Source organism: Ailuropoda melanoleuca, chromosome 6 (assembly GCF_002007445.2).
Source record: "Ailuropoda melanoleuca isolate Jingjing chromosome 6, ASM200744v2, whole genome shotgun sequence".
Lineage (NCBI taxonomy): Eukaryota > Metazoa > Chordata > Mammalia > Carnivora > Ursidae > Ailuropoda > Ailuropoda melanoleuca.
The window spans coordinates 17,296,849-17,317,321 of NC_048223.1; the positions used below are offsets into that span (position 1 = coordinate 17,296,849).

Consider the following 20,473-nt stretch of genomic DNA (forward strand, 5'->3'; position numbering starts at 1 on the left):
TCTGATGTGTTCCTCATACATACATTTATACACATGTGCACATATCAGGATTCTTAGGGAAAAACAAAACTTTATATTAAAGAGTAGAGTTTGCTTTAGAACTTCCTAGAGAGCAATATGTGGGTACTTTAAAATTTTTGACACCCTACTTTTAATCGATCGGGTTATTTTAAAATTATTCAAACAAAAAAGGTAATGTTATGGGAAATTATGTGAGAAAAGTACAAAATTGCCAGTAGTATTACCCTATGAACATAGTCACTTTTAAAATACACAGAATATACTCACTTGGCAGTTACTAGTTGCCTTGACCAAATTGAAAGATTTAAAAAATGAATTCACTATTGGCTTATATTACATATATATATTTTTTTTCCAAATATGTTTAATCCTGTACTGGTGTTTCAATGCGCCTGAGTTAGACTACAGGTAAATAAATGAACAGGTAAATAAAAATGAACAGAATACGCTTCCAGGTCAGACTTGCTTTTATTCTAGAATTTGTCTCTTGTTCCACTGTAATTCCCAAGAACAGCTCTGGTCATACAGAATATTCATGCTTTTCCATAATTTTTTTTCCCAGCAAAAATCAAGTACATACAAAGCAAAGCATGCTAAAATGTAAAACAAATGATCACAGCACAAAACAACCATTCATAAAATTAGCCTCATCTCGCATTTTTCTTTCTCATGAATTCCATTCTTTTCCAAGTGTTCTGGTGAAGAGCAAGCGTTGACTGTGGTGTAGCAGCTTGCCAGGTGGGTTAGACAGGGCACTCAGGGCTGGATGCCCCAGGAGAGTTGTACCAGAATTGAAGAGATGGACATGAATTTCTCATTCTATGAAGAGATAGGAGACGTGCCTAGGAAATTCTAATTCTAACTGCTTTTTATTCAACTGTCCAATCTGTAGATGTGATGAAAACTATGACTAAAATCTTCTTTAAGCAGATATATCATCATATTGCCACCCGAACCATACGGAGCTGTCAAAGAAAAGATTCAGTTAACTTCTCCTGGTCAGTTGTCCCAATTCTCGGAAGAAATGAAATCATTCCTAGTTTCTCAGTTCTGCTTATTGATGTTTTCGCTCAGAGAAGTCTCCCTTTCAGATTTGAAGCAGAACAAATTTAGCACGTTATTAGCCAATTGGTTTCATGAAAAATTCCTGCCCCTCACCACTGCACTTCTAACAGATGATTTATAGTTTCTGGTTAGAAACACATGGACTCACACATTGCCAATGGAGCGATCTTCCTTTTCTGCTATGATCATCTTGAGTCCTCACCATCTGCAAAACATGAAAATATGAATTGTTCTTAATGTCACTGGATTTGTTTACAACGTTCCCTCTAGACTCGACTCCTCTTTTGCCACATATGAATTGAACACACATAATTGTGCTATTTTCAATAGTCAAAGTAAAAGGGTGATGTGATGATATATACAAATGAGCGACATGTAAGTAGAACTACAGATATGCTTCTTCCTGGGAAAATGTTGGTACACGCATCATCTGAAGTTCCACACTCAGCACAGTCAGCGGCTGGTATCGTTGATTCAGAGCTAGAAGGGATGTGCAGAGCCAGGACTCTGACCGGAATCCTTCTAATCTTTTTTAGCATTAATTTCTAGGACATCATTCCTTCCCCTCCTATTCCTCTTCCCCCTCCTCCCTAACCACGCTCGTGTGAGGTTTTGCTTCACCATCAGCACCTACTATTCTCAGGAGGGCTGCTGTCCAGCCGCTGGAGTGGATTTAATCACACGCGGCACGAGTGCTGGGGAATTCACAGCCTTTGGCAGATCAATGATCTACTGAGAGAGTGAGAAAGCCCAACTTCTTTGTCTCAGGTCAGGACGACTGCAGCACAACTCAGCATGCCGGAGCATCTGCACAGAGCAAGCTGAAGCGGTACTCGATGGTACTTCGCCTGAGATGACACCCTTGTTTGTCTTCCACTCCTTCCCTGTCGTGCTTCCTCCATTCCCTTCCAGTTTCTCCTGTGAGTGAGTGCCATCTCAATAAATCACCCGCACACAAATCCTCACCCCAGGGTCAGTGCCAGGGAACGTGACCCAAAGGCAGGATACGAGAGATGATCCCGCGTACTTGTCTTCAGACTTCCTTACATCCCCATCTCAAAGGAAAACAATCATGTACTCTTGTCTTGCGTATTTTAAAGTTAACGTCTAATTATTTTTTCATTATCAGTTTAAGTATTTGAGAAGGATGTAATTTGTGACGTATTATAAAAACTCACATTTAGAAATAAAACCATCACATTTTTCTTTTAATATACCCAATAGAAGCTATATATAGCACAGTGATTTGATGGCACCATTTTCCATTTAAAATATATGTAAACATGCTCATGGTACAAATTCAGATATTTTGTAGTGTTCATTTTTCTCCTTAAACATGTATTTCCATTCCACTTCCTACATAGAATTTCATTTAACTGTAATATATTTAAATGCTTTAAAGTCTTTTGTTTGCCTAATCATAATCCTCTGCAGCGAAAATATATTTAAGCACATGTTTTTTATTTCCTATGACTATAAGCTCCTGTGTGTTCACATTTTCTAATGGATTACCATTACAACTTATCAATTTTGGTAATTCTATCAAAACAAAAGTTAAAAATTTTATTGGAAATGCATCTCTTACTGAGATGGATAGTTTTTGCCTATTGCTTTTACTTACTACTACAATTTATTGTTAGAATGAGGCAAAGTTTAATATTAATTCTATTAATATTTATTGTTATAGATTTAAGCACTGATAAATATTGTTTACATAGACAGATGGGTTTTGAAGGAGTTTTATTACAACAATACCAAACAATTCTTTGAATTCTAAGTTACATGCCAAAAACTACCCAGTAATCTTTCAAAAGGTTTTATTTACAAAAGAATCTGTTACCCAGTCACTGGATGACATTTTCTTACTTCTGGGAAATGTACCCAAAAACACTTTCCTAAACTTATCAAATGGCTATTAATAATACTAGTTATTCTTTCACTTACATGTATGGTGTTTAACCTGAGAAACTAAAATATGGCTGGAAAATCTTAATATTGTTAAATAAAGCACACTTAACATGTATGCTATTATTATATTTTTAATAAAGTAATATTTCTTATCATCTGTTTTATATATTTTTTCTTCAGAATTTTGAAGCTCCAACTTAGCTCATTCTCTTAATGGGACATATCCCCAAATAGCTTAATTGGCAGAACTAGTCCTTACAGTAAAACCAATCAACGCCTCTTTCAGTTGGGAGATTTTGTCTTCCAATCAAAGTAAGTACATTATTGAGGGTCTCTGTGATGACGTTTTACTTATGATTCCATTCCAAGATCGGTAAATGATTAAGGGTTTTGCTATGATTTTTTTGGCCTGATGAAATAATACTTGCTCTCCATTGATACCTCATTTATAGGCTTTTTGCTTTGTTCTCACAGATTTCTCACTTAGAGATGTATCTCTTGCCAAGAATCAGGAAATGGAACAGGCCAGGTTACTAAATGAAACTTATCATCACTCCTACCATCCTCACGCTATAGTATACGTGAATTCAGAACATCCAAACATGAGTTCAAATACTTCATTTCTAGCAACACATGTCTTCCTTTACAGAAACATGTACAGGTTGAGAAAGACCTGAAACCTGACTTGGCTTAAAGGAGGTCTACAGATCCAGTATTTAAAATTATCATATGGTTTCACTCATTTAGGGAACATAAGAAATAGCAAGGAGATCAGTAGGAGAAGGAAGGGAAGAATGAAGGAGGATAAACAGAAGGGGGAATGAACCATGAAAGACTATGGACTCTGGGAAACAAACTGAGGGCTTCAGAGGGGAGGGGGGTGGGGGAATGGGATAGACCAGTGATGGGTATTAAGGAGGGCACGTATTGCATGGAGCACTGGGTGTTATACGCAAATAATGAATCATGGAACACTACATCAAAAACTAAGGATGTACTGTATGGTGACTAACATAACATAATAAAAAATAATTTTAAAAAATAAAATGACTACTTGTTTGACAACATGCTCCCCACCCCCTATCCTGTGCCCCCCTAGGAGGGTTTATACTTGGGCAAAGCACATCATCAGATTCAGAATGGCTGAGAAAGGGATGCCTAGCTGGCTCGGTTGAAAGAATATGCAACTCTTTTTTTTTTTTTTAAGATTATTTATTTATTTATTTATTCGACAGACAGAGACAGCCAGCGAGAGAGGGAACACAAGCAGGGGGAGTGGGAGAGGAAGAAGCAGGCTCATAGCAGAAGAGCCTGACGTGGGGCTCGATCCCATAATGCCGGGATCACGCCCTGAGCAGAAGGCAGATGCTTAACCCCTGTGCCACCCAGGCGCCCCCAAGAATATGCAACTCTTGATCTCAGGGTTGTGAATTCCAGACCCATGCTGGGTGTAGAGATTACTTAAAAATAAAATCTTAAAAAAAGGATGGCTGAGAAATGTGCCATTTTTTTTTTCTTTGCATGTGGTGGGAGGTATTTGTAAAAGGGGATGCAGGAAAGAAGACCCTCCGTGATTCCTCAGATAGAGACATTCTCAGGTAGACAGAGTCCTTTAAGACTAATTTTTAGAAATTCATGCCCAGGGAAGTCTTTGTGTGTCCCTCAGTATGAAAAACACTGGCCTCCCCAAGCTCCTCATTACACAAATAAGAAAGTTAAAGACCAAGGCAATCAGGTGGCTATTTGAGATCACAAAGCTAGTTGGTGACAGAACCAAAATTAGCCTCCAGAGCTCCTCATTCTCAATCTGGCATTCTTTCCACCAAGGCCATCAACTCTAATGCCATTTGTCATCATCACTGTCCTCATCGTCATTATCATCGTAATTTTAAATAATAGCTTACATGTATTAAGTTTTCACTCTATGTAAAGTGATGTTTGAAGCACTTAACATTCATTTAGTGATCCCATTACCCTACAATGTAGGCTCTATTATTATGCCCATTTTACAGATAGGGAAACGCAAGCTCAGAAAGGCAAAGTAATGTGCATGTGATCACATGACCAGTAACTGCAGAAATAGGAGTCAAATCCACATCCCCATCCAGTGATCCCTGGATTCACTCTTTCAACTACTATTTCCCAAAATGGTTTCTAGAGAACACTAGTCCAATAAGATGCTCCCTGATACAAGATTCTGTGGTCATAGTGGTTTAACTATAGCCCCTCTCTCTGAATCACAATGAAGATTAGCCCAATAAAGGCATTGAGAAGTCCTGCAGAAATGACAACTACTTATCAGTGTTTTACAGGAAAAATTTTCCCTCAATTACATATTGATATCTAAAGAAAGGACTCCCATTAAAGAAGACTAATTTAGGTTCAATATTTGAAAAACTGGATCAGTTGTTCTCAAACTCTAGCCTGCATCAGAATCATCTGGAGGGCCCCAACCCTAGAGTTTCTGATTTTCAGCAGGTCTTTAATAGGATTCCAGTGACTTCCTAGATGATGTTGATGTTGATGGTCCAGGGACCACACTTTGAGAAACACTGCCCTTGATGTTAGAAAAATAAAGACTAAGAAACAGGCCCTAAATTGGCATAATGGGAAAAGGAATACAGTTATACTTTTTAAAAATCCACATTAAAATCCTACCAATGTACATTATAATGAGAAAAATAATCTGAACATTGAGTAGATAGATAAAATCAAAACATCAGAAAAATGAGCAGGTGAAAAGGAAAGCCCACTCTCTTTGGGAAAACAAAGATAAACATAGTAAAGATAAGCATATAAGGGCTGATCATTCTTCACAATGGATTTTTATTTTTAATTGTCAAATATATTACCAGACAGATCATTCATGTAGGATAACACTGGCTGATTATGTGCCAGCCACAGTGTGTATTTTGACCTTCATCTGTATCATCTCCAACCTTTCAACAACCCAGATAATGATTTTTTTTTCAGATAAAGATTTTTTAATCTTTTTTTTCCATGGATTAACTTTAAGGTGAATTTGTGTTCTATAAACATAATTATAGGGTATAAATCTTTGTGACAAAATGGTATTGGACTAAGTGCTGTGAATATTCTTTGGTAAGACACTTTTAGATGTCTGCAGCTTTCATTTCCTTATCTGTAAAAAGATTCAGAACAACTCACTGATTTCTAAAGTCATTCCAGTTTCACATTCTAATCTTCCATGATTCCAAGAAAGAAGCCAAACTGACAGTTCCTAAAGAGACTCAGATGGACTTCATGGAGCAGAACTGGCCAGATGTCACCAAATCAAGTTGTTGGCTAGAACTCTCAGAGGAAAATGAGTAAAGACAGCATCGACTTCTAGTTGTAGGATATATAACTAAGTAGAAAAATGGAGAAAACTTCTGGAGGAAAGAAATTTTGAAGAACAATAACAAATAAGAAATGCTCACTTGATAATCCCTTTGAGTTACCAACCTTATCATTTTCAGCAGCCCTCTCACCTCAAGATATCTAACAGGACTGATTGAATAGAAATTTATAGCAGTGTTGTTCAAACTTATATACACATTGGAATTGCCCTGGAGCTTCAAAAAAAAATGGATGCCTTTGTCTCACTGCCAGAATATGACCTAAGTGATGTGGAGTGTGGGCTGGACTACGGAATTGTCAACAAATACCCGAGTCATTATAATGCATAGACAACCTTGGACAATGCTGATTTATAGGGTTTCTTCCTGTGATTATGTTGTTAATTATATTCCTTGCTGTGGACTGAACTGTGTCCCCCCAAATTCATATGTTGAAGCCCTACCCGTCACATGACTAAATTGGATATAGGGCCTTTAAGAAGGTGACTAAGATTAAATGAGGTCTTAAGGATGGAGACAAGATCTGATAAAAGTGGTGCCCTTAGAAGAGAAAGGGACACCAGGACTATCTCCACCATGTGAAAACAAAGCAAGAAGGTGGCTATCTGCAAGCCAGAAAGTGAGCTCTCATTAGAAACCAAATTGGCTGGTGCCCTGATCTTGGTCTTCCCAGCCTCCAGAACCATGAGAAAATAAATTACTGTTGTTTAAGCCCCCCAGTCTATGGCATTTGTTATGGTAGCCTGAGCTGACTAAGATATCCCCTCTTACATCCACCCTCTCTAGCTCAGATCTGATTCCTTCCTCCAGTATTGGGAAAGCACACTAAATCAGGACCTGCCAGACCAGGCAAAATAGTGAGAAGAGGGGTGCCTGGGTGGCTCAGTTGGTTAAGCATCTGCCTTTGGCTCAGGTCATAATCTTGGGGTCCTAGGATTGAACCCCCCAGCAGGCTCCCTGCTCAGTGGGGACACTACTTCTCCTCCTTCCTCTGCCTCTCCCCCTGCTTGTGCACTTTCTTGCTTTCTGTCAAATAAATAAATAAAATTTTTTTAAAAATTAAAAAAAAAACAACCATGAAAGGAAAGAGAGGGAAAATGGGGATTTCTTCCACCACCTCTGAAAACAAGGGCCCATTTTCCTAGTTCTTCTGCCCAGAAATACGGGGTTTCTACTGAGTTTTAGCCTCCTGCCCCACTGCCATTACACAGTTCCAGGATTGGGGTCTGCCCTCAGCACAAAGCCACAAAAGAAAACAGAGAAGAAAATGGGAAACTTCACAATATATCTGCTTTTTGTTACCTTTCAGAGATCTCAGGTGGTTGCTTTTTGTGTTTTCTCTAGAGTTCTCAGTTGTAATCAGTGGGAGAGAGAGGCAATATGGGTTTAGTCCATCTTGATTGGAACCAAATATTTCATTGTATTTATATTTGACTTTATTTTTCTTACACTTCTCTCCCTTTTCTATATTTTTCTATATTTCCTCTAAACTCATCTCCCTTATTTTCCATCATTTTGCTAATTTAGTTCAATATCTATATAGTAGCTATACAATTATACCCATATCTAATACATATAGTACAGATGTTGATATATATTACAACTTACATAGCACTGTACATATATACTGCATGCATACATGGTATTTAATTATATAATCATGCCAAAATGTATTTATCATACCTGCTGTTGGGCATTTTTGTTTCCACTTTGGGGTTACTACAAATAGCACTGTTACGAACATTCCAGTACATGACTTTTGGTGAATATATATTTTCCTGTTGGGCATATACATTAAAGTTGCTAGTCATAGTATATGTACACTTTCAGCTTTAGTAGATACCCAAGAATATTTATTTTAAAATAATTTCCCATATAGTTTTGATACACAGCAAAAATTGTGAATAGCTGCTCTAGAGCTTACCATAGCTTCCTATTATCCATCTTCCATTTTCCCTTTAGCTGGAGGTCCAGAACCATCTCCTCACATTGCCTAAGAAGCTGCCCTCAGCCTCCAAAGAAGTCTCAAAACCACAGCAACCTTGTCCATTCCGGGCACTGGCTAGAAGCCCACATCTCAGAGTAGGAAAGCCTGGGTTGCTAAGGGACAAGGCAGACCCTCAAACACTGGAGACTTGTTGCATAGCTCCCCCCCCACCCCCCTGCATTTTGCAGCATGCGGGGCTCTGCTTGCTTACTCAGGACCTGTGTGGTCCTTGTTCTCATCTCTCTTCTGTCTCCATTCCCTGACCCCACACCAAACAGCCACATCTACTTCCAGTTCTGGTTTTGTCGACACGATTGACTCCCTTTTTTTGCCTTTCTGGAGTTATATCATGTTTGTCTCCTCATTTGGGGAACTCCTTGCAGCCTTAAATGATAGGCACCTCTATCCTGTCATTTCTACCTGTCCCAGTGAGTTCTCCTTGCTCATCCTTGCTCATCTTCCACCAGGGGAAAATCTAGACAAAGGTTCTTCAGAGTCTTTAATTCCATTGTACCCAAGGTTACCTTTTTTATCTCGTTTACCATCTGCTAGAGCTGGCATTTCTTCTGAATGTGCCTCTTCCTTATCGTTCATCACCAGTTCTCCGGTTGAAAAGAGCATGTATAACTTCTGGATCAAATCAGTAGTAGTCTCAGAACCATTACTAGGATTGTTCCCTAATACAAAGGAATGCTGCTCCTGGGGACCAAATTCATCAAACAGCTCACTGTTTCCTGTCTCTATTTTATATACCTCAGGAATAAGGCTGAGGTGACAGAGAAAAGAGATGAAAAATACATTAGCCGAACCCCTTGCAGAATTAAATGTAAATACAGGCAGATATCGAGCAGCAATAAATTTTATGCACGTGATTGGAATAGTCCAAATGTAGTTTGTGGATGAAATCTGACTCAGAGGCAAATTTGTATCAGTGGTTTAGGACTCCAAAGCAATCTTATTTTCACCACTGAATTTTTATTGAGTACTTAGGGTTGTACTTTGCAAAATCAAACATAAAAGAATCCTTCCTACCAGTTTTCATATGAGTTCTGTTTTTAAATGGTGCATGTTTTGGCTGCTTTTGCAATTTTTTCTTTTTGTTTTTCTTCTGCTCTAAAATTGTTATACCTAACATTTGATGTTATAAGTTTTTTTGTTTTGGCAGTACCCAATATTAGAGCGGTGTTTTATAAGATATTACAAAGAGCCTTTTTTCATATAAGCAATAGAAATGGAAACATGGTTCTTTCTAATATGGGTCATAGTCTATCTGCTATTAACTCCAGATCTGTGCAGTCATCGTAAATCAGGAGTATTTCACACACTCACACACACACAATCAAACTTGCATCCTGAAAACTAAAGCACCATTCATTTCAAATTATTTTTGTAAAGACTGCTTCCAGCTGTAGTATTACCCAAACTGAATTTGCCAACTCACAATACATTGTTTCCTGAGCCAACGTTCTCTGGGTTGGGAGAGGTGATGTTAACACACTTGGGTCTCAGATCTGCAGGGGGATATTTGTTGATGGCACCTGGAGAAAGAGTGGGCTGGTTAATCTAAATTTTACCCTTCTATATTCTATCGCCCAAAGTCAGTTCATCTTTTCCTGTGGTTGGAGGTGTCTTCAAGAGCAAATTAATTTTATAAGGTACTTGGCAAAGTAGGCACCCTCTGACATTTGCAATACCTCATGGGCAAAAGTCAGTGAGATACAGCAGTGATTGAGTCAAAAATTCTCAAGCTCTGTATGTCACAGGCTTGTGATACAATTCAAGGACACCTCTCAATCCCTTCTAACACCTATTTCTCATCCTCTAAAAGGAAGATCTTTCCAGAAGACACATTGAGTTACTGAAATTGTCTGCCCTATTTATCTTAGGGTTGGAAGAAGACATAATTTTTTTGCAAGTGACGAGCCTGCTACGATACATATAAATCCTGAATTCCAAAATTCTTGAGAATTACATGAGCCCTGGGGCCTTGTGAGTGGCAGCAAATCTGCATCTCTCTTATTCTCTGGTAAGCTCGCAGGAGCTGCAGATGACTATTCAATGTGGCCTCTGCCTCACTCCTAGTCCCAGCACAGGCCAGGATTTGCTTGATGCCACAAGCTCTCAGGTATATTACTCAGGTATATTATACAGGTATAGTATCTCAGGTATATTACTATACCTATTGTCTAAAATTGCAACTCAGGGACAGAGGCTGGGGCAGTCACTCTCAAAGCCGCACTATAAAAAGACACCCTTAAGACCCTGCTTGGTTATGCCTGAGCCAAATGTCTGGGACACAGGCCCTAGAAGAGATTCGTGCCCATGCTCAAAAAAATTAAAGTCATAACCAAAGGTAATTTACAATGAAAGATAAAACAGAAGTCCTTGGAGTAGATGGAGGATGATGGTAGTGGGATATTACTGATTACAGCAGTGTACTTCCTTAAGGGTATAGGAATTGAAATATAGTTTAAAGAACAGGAGCACAGCTCTGGGGTCAGAATGCATGCGGCTGAGCCTAGAATTTGCCAACTATTAAACTGTAAGCTTTTGAGCAATTTATTTAATGTCTCTGAACCTTAGTTTTCTCACTTGTAAAATGGAGAGACTAGTACTTTCCTTTGAGAGCTGTACTGAGGATTAAATGATATAATCCACTTACAGATGATATAATCCATTTAAAGGTACTATGTACCAAGTACATAGTAAACAGATAAGGGTTAAAAAACACTTTTTACTTACATGGGGGTTTTCTGGCAAAGAGCTTGACAGTGCAGCAGGAAAGTTCAAGGTGAACAAAACCTGATATTTTTCTCTGGTTTTCTCAGTCTCCTACTCACATGTTAGACTATATCACTCTCCATTGAAGTAAGGAGTTATTACTAAGTCAACCAGTAGACTGTACACAGAGACATTAAATCTACTGCAAAAGCAATAGAAGAGAAAAGGTTTAATGACTTACGTCTGATTAAATGAACAAAAGGCTTGACAAACTTGGCGATATAGTTCAAATCTGGCTTGTGGGTTCGGCCAAGCTGGACTAAGTGATGATCCAGTGGGTGGCTGGCTAATTCTTCCAATTCCTTGTCATTGTGTATAGGACCAAAGGAAAACACAAATATGGAGTAGCCCTGACACTTGGCTCTCAGAGCTACATTTCTTAAGACTTCCTTGTCTAAGGGGTTGGTTTCGCCAGCAGATATAACAAAGATAACTTTGTTTTTCCTCAGGTTGGGGGTTCCTACAAACACATTTTCAATTGTCCACTGCAGGGCATGGCCAATAAAAACATCTCCATTGAGCTGTTGAAAAGAGTCTTGGAGATGATGTTTCATTTGGTGTATACTGTTATAAGTAACCAAATCAAATTCCAGGTAGACAGGGCATTCTTCACTGTTGGGCATATAGCCTGGAGGAGAATAGCTCAGGACTGCCACTCTGTCTCCTAACATGGAGGTCAGTGGGTCTGGGGCAATGTGAAAATAATCAAGCACTGAGATTAGAAAAGCTTTCACTTCCTTAAACTCATCATTTCCTATTCTTTGGGAGGCATCTATGAGGAAAGCCACATCCATGTAATATTCTCGAAGAGAGGTATCTCCAGGTTCATTAGGAAGACCTGGTTCTTCTTTTCTGCCATGGTTTTCATGTCCTGCAATAGAATAGCTCAAGTCACTCTTTTTAGTAGAAGGCTAACCTTGGAACTCCTAGCCAAGGATGACCAATGCACTAATCATGGGACTTTGCCGTGCTTTATTCCCATACTCATGGCAGACATCATAAATCAATTACAGTACTTGTTCCCAGATGCATTCTCCAAATATATCTCCACGCACTGCACGGGAAACCACTGGGACTCAACAGGTGCTGTCATGTAAAAAGAAACGTATTTGCTAGCCTATCTCAGATCTTTGTCAAAGTACTGATTGATCCTCTAGCTATTTTCATATGTAAGATGAGAAACATATAACTATTTTTAGTGTACTACACATGATTACAAAATCTGAAGTACATATTTGCATGAGATCTAATTATTATACAGTGACCCGAAGAGAAAAGTATATATGTCAAAGTCATATTTATTGATGTCACAAACACATATACCTTTATACACATGTTCAGAATATGTACCATAGTGTGATGTCATGAGAGCAAGTATAAATGCTGACTTTAGAATCCAAACTCTGTGTAAGACCTTAAATACTCTAAGATGTTGGTACTTAAAGTGCCAGTCTGCAAACTGTTTACCGGCCCAGGACAAAACAAGGAGCTTACACCATGTTTTAAGTCATCTACATTACTGAGCACACTGTTCAGTTCAGCTGACTATTTTTTTTTTTTTTAGCAAGACTTTCTCAGTGAAGGAAACAGAGCCTTGATTTGCATTCTGATGCTGATGTCTTATCTTGCTGTAGATCAGAACATCAAGTAGCACTGCTCTAAGCCTAACGGATCATAAAGCCATGTCCACAATCACGTGGATGGTGATTGGTCGGTGAAGCCACAACAGGAAATGCCGGCTCAGAAAGACAGGAAGTAGGTGGCCAATGTTCTTTTTTCTATGAAAGAAGTGTATCTATAAACCTAATCAAGCAAGAAGTAGATTTCTAATTGGCAAAAATTTATTGATCCCCATTTGTGCTCAACTCCATTATTCATGCTTTTTATTTATTACTTTATTTACTCCTCACAACAATACTCACAAATGAATCAATTAACCTGTATAAATGCCATAAAAGCTTAAGAACAAAATAGAATGCCAAAAACAACACCATGGAAAATGTTATTAACAGGGCAAATGCTCCATTAAATGTTTGTAGTTCAAATAACTCTGAATTTCTAGGGTAACCTCCACATAATCTTTTTTTATCTATTGTTGAATTTTTTTTGACAAATAAAAATAATAAAAAAATTGTAAGGTGTTCAATGTGCTGTTTTGAAATCACTACACCTCGTATAATGGTTATGACAATCAAGCTAATATTATTGGATTTGATTTACTTAAAATTTTGTTTAAAATTTTTGCAGCTATGTTTATGAGGGATGTTGGAGTTTCACTTTCATGTAAAGTCTTTGTCTGGTTTTGCTATCATGGTAATCTGGCCTTAAAGAATGAGCTGGAAAGAGTTCCTTCCACACACAGTTGGTGTGACTTCAAGCTCTTAAAATTTTGAGAATTGCTTTATGGCCCACAATATGGTCTACATTGGTTAAGTGTTTCATGTGTATTGAAAAGAATATGTATTCTGTTGTTGTATGGAGTGTTCTATAAATATCCATTAGGTAAGGTTAGTTGTTAGTCAAGACTCTTGTCTTCCTGATGATTTTCTACCAAGTATTGAGAGAGGGTATTGGAACTCTGTTGCTCTTTTCATTTTTAAAAAAATCTTTTTTCTCCCTGAGCTTTATTTTGGATAATTCCATTACTACATCTTCAAGTTCACTGATTTTTTCTTATACCAAATCTAATTTGGTATTAATCCCATCCAGTATTTTATTCATCCTAGACATTGCAACTTTTATCTCTACAAATTCTATTGGAATCTCTTTTTTATATCTTCCATGTCTCTACTTAATTTTTCATACATGAGTTATAGTTATAATAACTGTTTTAATATCTTTGCTAATTCTAACATCTGTGTCACTTCTGGTTTGTTTTAGAGTGATTATGCTCTTGATTATGGTCATGTTTTCGTGCTTATTTTTGTTCCAAACATTGTGAAATTTTTCCTTTTTGGATGTGAAATACTTGAGTATTCCTACAAATATTCATGTTACATGTAAACTATTTGATCATTTTGGGTCATGCTATTATGATTTGTTTGGCTAGTCAAGAGCAGTGCTTAATTTAAGGCTAATTATTCCCCACTACTGAGACAAGACCTCCCTGAGTTTTCTTTCCAATACTCTATGAATTATGAGTTTTTCCAGGCTTTCTGGCAGGAAAAGGCACTGTTCCTGGCCCTCTATGAGCAACTGGTACTATTCTGTAATCTTTTCTGATGGTTCTTCCCCCAGGCTCAGGGCATTTCATCACATGCATGTGCCCTCACCACTCTGCTGAATAATTGAGGGGACCCTTTGCCGATTTCTAGGGCTCTCTCTCTGTGCAGCACTCTCCTCTCTGGTATTTTGTCCTGGGAACTCTTACCACCTTGGTCTCCCTGGGTTCTCAACTCTGTCTCCTCATCGTAAGAGTGCATTGGGCTCCACCCCAATTCTTCCTTCCTGCCCCATGGCAGTAAGCTGGAGCAATCATAGGGTTTGCTTCGTTTGTTTTTGTCTCTCAGGGATCAGTCTTTCATTTCCTGATGTCCATTGTCTTGAAAACTATTGTTTCATGTGTGTTTGTGTGTAGAGATATAAATTTATACCTAGTAAGTGAGAACTGGCCATTTTGTTTGAGATGTTTCTATGTTCTCTTCCTTCTCACAAAAGGACTAGGAACTCATCATTTATATACCAGATTACAAATGTAGTAACTGAAGAGGATTTGCATTTCACAAGCAGGTATGAAATTTGTGGGCTTCCTATTCCCCACTAGGAACCTAGTTTTAAATTCTTAGAATTTGTTATCAAGGTCAAAGCCCCTGATTAAACTATTAAATATGAAATTGGAAGTGGAGCAAAAGCATTTATTCCACATTCTTCCTTGCTGTGACTGCTATGTAACATATACTTTAACCCTAAAACATCACCATCAAAAACACTTCTAGAGTTCTTGGTTAGAGTGTATTAGGTCGTGAAGGTCAGTTAAATGGACATTTCTGTCATGTTGAAGTTTACAATCCTGGAGATGACTAACTACCACCTGCTTTGTCATCAGGATCTTTGTTTTCCAACTACAGCATTTTGGCTTCTTTAAAAAGACCAATCAACACACTTTGTTAAAACATGAGGAAAAGTATTTCATAAACATTCTGATACAAAAGGAGGATTGACTTATGTGAAATATTTTTTCATGCATGCCCATATCAAAAAGATTACTGCTTTTCCCCAATTTTCTCTTTATAATTGAGCAAAATCTCCATCCTTTTCCAAAGTACCCAGCAGAATTATTTTCTAAGGAGGCATATTTTCGCCCACAAAATCTGTAAAAATAGGCTCTCTTCCTACTTGCAGGATTAGCATGAGAATCAAGAAGCTAAACGTAGATGCTTATGGTTCAAAAACACTAAAATTAGTCAAACATGAAGTATGATTATTCTCCTTTGAGTTGAAATTCATCTTACTTATGGAGAGTGGGCTTTCAAAAAATATTTTCTCTCAAGAAAACCTGGCAGGAATGTGGATACAATATACCCGTAGCTTGTAGCAATGCTGTGTATTTTCTGGAAATGTCACAGAGCCAAATTCCTGTCTTCAAGTCTATGGAAGAATTTCCTCAGAATGGCAGAGGAAGGGCTGGCTCACTTTATTGTGGAGGAGGCTTGGAAGAATGAGGGATCCAGCTAGATTTCCAGGGAAGCGGCCTCAGAGATTAGCCTAACTTTGGCCAACATTTAAGCCACAACACCATGTGTGCTCCAGTAACTTTAGGGAGAAGTGGGGGTGGAAAGGGAACTTAGAAGGGAAAATCTATAGGACCTGAGCCATTTGGACTGGGATTAAGTATGCTGTGAAGTAGGTATGCTGCCTTTCGTGGCACTTGTGGGAAACCTCAAGATATGTATGAGTTATCCAGTCATCTGCTTTGGAATTTGTCCAGGGGCCAAAATTAGCCATGTGTTCTTCACAGGCAAGCCACATGTACAACTGAGGCTAACTTACATATATATTTCTATCCACATGAACTGTAGATTAAATTAACCTTGTTTTGTAAGACTTCCCACGAGGTTGGCAATGTTTTCTTTCCTGCGCTTCCACCGTCTGAGTATTTGATTGAGCATTCAGTTCACTTCAGGTCTTCCACTCAGCTCTGTACATGTCTTCTCTCATTTAACCTTCCATAGGGCACTATGACGGTGGAATTATCATCATTCCACTTTTATAAGTGAGCAAGTAGAAGCCTGGAGAGAGTAAATTACTTGGCCAAGAAATGACAGCTTCTAAGTGGTAGGGGAAGGATGTGAGCCTCACTCATGTAACTTCTTCAGAAGAACTGGTCCTCAGGGATGAGGGTAGAGCAGACACATTGAGGGACATATTAACCACTCACCAAAGGCCCTGGGACCTGGTGTGAAAAATGAGGTTCTTGGTCAATTGCTATTCCTTCTGAGAGAAGCCACTAGAGGAAGTTTTCTTCCAAAAGTAGGTAACAATATGAATTAAATAAAATTTGTGATTTTTTTCTTCTCTAGGCATTGTAGCGCAGCGGTTATAAGCAGAACCTTTGGTGTATGTTTGAGTCCTGTCTCTGCCACTTGTTACCTCTGCAATGCTGAATCCCTCCACACTTTAGTTTCATTATGTAAAAAACAGTAATAATAAACTATAACCTTATAAGGTTTTTCAGAGAATCAGAGTTTGCACAGTGCCTAACATATCCTAAGTACTCCACAAACATAATTTTTAGACAGAGCTAAATAGAAAAGTCCCAGACATCTGAAAATCCTGCCCATGTTACTATATTTCACAAATGAGACTTTCCATAAGAAAAAAAATGCATGGTCAACTGGTATTAGTGGAAGACAACTTGCACACGCAGATATGTGCGCATGCTCTCCGAAATGAGAAAGCTCATTCTCTTGTATTTGTGGTGTTTAACTACAGAGGAGTTGGCAATAATTTATGTATCTCTCCATTTAACAATGCCATCTCAGGCTTGTCCTCCCTCCTTCTGCTGAGGTCACTGGCCAGGCTTTAAGCTGGGGCAGCAAGGGAGGGAGGCATAAGAATTTTAAACTGAAGGGAAATACAGATACATTGAAAATTCCCTTCTTTTATTGTATGAGGTCCCCTTTCCCTCATTTGCCGGAACAAGTAGAAGTGACTGTCTTAAAATAGATTTCATCCTCTTCCCCCAAAGACTTAGAATAAATATTTTTCTTAACCTAGACTTTTATACGTGGCACTTAGTCTGCAAGACTCACTCTTGCAGTCTACTTCACATGCTGAAACAAGTCTGCAGAAGGTACCAGCATACTGAGAAAAAGTGACACATGCCTTAGGAATTATTTAGACCCAAACCAACCAAATCTAGGATTTGGTCTTTATGGTGTTATTCTGTGCTCTGGCTTCTGGATGAATTTATAAGCAGTTTATAAAGCCAATTTATTCTGGCATTATAGCCTCTGGATGAGTTTATAAGCAGGAATTTTTTTAATGAAATTAAATTTTTGAAATAAAATTGTACTACTGAAATTATTTAAAAATAATTCTCCCAAATGATGATGTGATTGAACTTATTCTCAAATCCGGCAACTGGATTTATTTCCTCATCTGTAAATGCAGACAATGCCATCACCAGGCAAGATGGCATACATAGTTAAAAGTTAGCGGGCATGGGTTTGAGTCCCAACTCTGCCACTTAAAGCTAAGTGCTTGAAGCTCTTAACATTTGTATCAGTGTCTTCATCTGTAAAATACAAAATGTAGGGGCGCCTGGGTGGCTCAGAGAGTTCAGTGTCTGACTCTAGATTTTGGCTCAGGTTATGATCTCAGAGTCGTGAGATCAAGCCCCATGTCAGGCTCTGCACTCAGCAAGGAGTTTGCTTGACATGCTTTCTCTCCCTCTCCCTTTTCCCCTCCCCCTGCTTGCATGTGCATGCTCTAAATAAATAAATAAAATCTTAAAACAATACAAAATGTAATCATCATAATGATAATGATAGACTTTTTGGTAAAGATTAAATGAAATCATGTGTATAAAGTGCTTAGCATTGTGGCTGGCATAGAGTTGTGCTAAGTAAGCAGTAGCTTCTGTGGTTATGATTATTCCTCACACATTGTTCAATCAAGTGAGACAGTGCATGCGGTGCTTTGAGAATTGTACTGCAGGGAATAAATATTGGCTCCCAAAGCATTCCATCTGTACTTTTAATTAAACTGAATGCTTTCTGACTTGTGTTATGCATTTTTTTTTTGTACACACAGTATATACTCTGTCAGACCACAAGCTCCTTGAAGACAGGGCCTCTGAGTCTTTAAAAAAAAAAAACCACTCTAAGCCCCCAAAGAGACTAGCTCAGGGCTTAATTCACAACAGGAGCCAATACATATTGCTACATGAAAGGACATCTGAATAGTCATGGAAAGTCCACATTAATGCCTAGTGCTTCATATGGTAAGCCCTCAATGGGGGCTGTCACTGTCACCTTCACCTCCAGCACCCCCACTACTACCATCCCACCCTCACACCTCCACCACTGCTCCCACCATCATCACCTCCCCACCACTACCAGTATCACCACCACCCCACTCTCATAACCCTACCTCCATGTCCACCATCAACAATCTCGCTGCCATCAACATCTCTACCACCCACCTATACCACCACCGTCAGCAACAGCAAACACCTTAACCACCGCTGTCCTCACTACCACTGCAACCAGCGCCAACACTGTCATCACAACCCCCTCTACAACCACCACTATCACCCAGTTACTACTTCAGGTGTCCAAGTTTTATTCCATAAGAAAGGGGTCCGCCTCAAAAAAAATGTCACTAGTATTCTAAAACATTGCTTTATTCCTTGAAATAAATGATTGCATGAGACATACAGAAACAACCTCAGTGTACATTTGAATTCAAATAGTCCACATAGCCTGAACAATCAGTTTGCATTAGTTTTGTCCACATGCAAAACCTTCATGGAAGACAACCAAAACTCTAATAACAATATAATAAGTCCCCAAGCAAAAGTAAATGCAACAACCTCAGTCTATAATTTAAATGATCAGGAAACTCAGTTTATTCCCCAAAGAACATCAAGATGGTTGAAATTTCCTAAAGAGTTCATGAAACATGTCATTAAAATTCAGATATGACCACAATTTTATTGCTGACCTCCTCTTTAGAAAGTACACTGAAATGAAAGTCGGGCATTCAGCTGGTGTTCCATGGGTGATCAGAAGCCAATTCTGCTGCATTTAAGTCCAGTACAGATTTAAATTTAGCAGAAGTCAAGATAGTATATTCAAGTTCAATACATGACAGCAAAAATTAGAGACAAGCTAAGTGTTCAACAAGATAAATAAATTCATTCATTGAAAGTAACATTATGAGATACAGAAAATCAGTATGAAGCCTGCAGCAATATGTAAAACATATGACATAATACGATGTGAAAAGCAGGATATCCAATTGAAGATCCAATTAAGATTCTTTGTGTTCAAATTTTATATGATATGATAGTAATTTGGTAATTATTTAAAACTTAGCAGACTCTTGAGAGTGTAACGGGGAAACAGTGGACAGGGTGTAGGAATTGTGAGTCCCTGTTCTGAATCTTCCTGAATGACCTTGAGGGTATGAAGTCTCTTCTAAAACTGGGTTTCTCCCACTATTGACAGTTTGACTGGATAGTTCCTCGTTGTGAGGGGAGGTCCTGGGCATTGTAGGGGATTTAGCAGCATTGGTGGCCTCTGTCCATTAGATGCCAGTAGCACCTTCCATGTGTGACAACAAAAACCGTCTCCAGACATTGCAATATGTCTCCCAAGGTGGGTAGAGTGTAATCACCCCCAGGTGAGTTTACAAGAGGTGATCACCAAATACCTTTCCAACTCTAATACCCTGTGATTGAGTCAAAGTCAAAAGACAAAATTTTTTAAGACATAAGTCTTATTTTAAAAAAGCTGATTTGTAGATCAGAATCAGAGTAAAGTTAGAAAAATTAAAAATGTAAAACAGAGGCTTTGTAAATTCCCCAGAGCATAATTCCAGGCTTGTTGAAAGGGAGAAGTGTTACTTCTAATTTCTCAGTGAAATTCATTGAAAAGAGCATTAGTTGATGCTATCCTATGGCCTGAGACCCAGTAAAGCTATGAGTGAGCCCCAGGCTGAGTTTGGTTTGGTATTTAACATTTCATTACAAATTATCCTGTCCTTTAATCTTGAAAGTCAACTAACTATATCTTAAATATTGGTTAACCTAGTGTCTTTGATGAAAGTGCTAAGCTTGCCGCTGGGTCAACAGTTGCAACTTACTTAGAATTAAACCATCCATTTTTCATTACATAATTCAAAGAAC

At 38.4% G+C, this 20,473-nt stretch overlaps 1 protein-coding gene across 4 annotated transcripts in view; it reads right to left on the minus strand.

Moving 5' to 3' along the window:
- Positions 1-478: 478 nt before the first annotated feature.
- Positions 479-20,473, minus strand: part of COL6A5 (collagen type VI alpha 5 chain) — a 131,375-nt gene continuing 111,380 nt past the window's right edge. The window contains exons 38-42 of one of the 4 annotated variants that reach the window (XM_002927736.4): positions 11,303-11,992; positions 9,782-9,878; positions 8,865-9,106; positions 1,235-1,291; positions 479-986 (exon numbers count right to left, since the gene is read on the minus strand). In XM_002927736.4, coding sequence (XP_002927782.3) covers positions 1,272-1,291; positions 8,865-9,106; positions 9,782-9,878; positions 11,303-11,992 — 1,049 coding nt within the window. In that variant the 3' untranslated portion in view covers positions 479-986; positions 1,235-1,271. The other 3 variants (XM_019808467.2, XM_034662018.1, XM_034662017.1) reach the window with 3 other exon arrangements.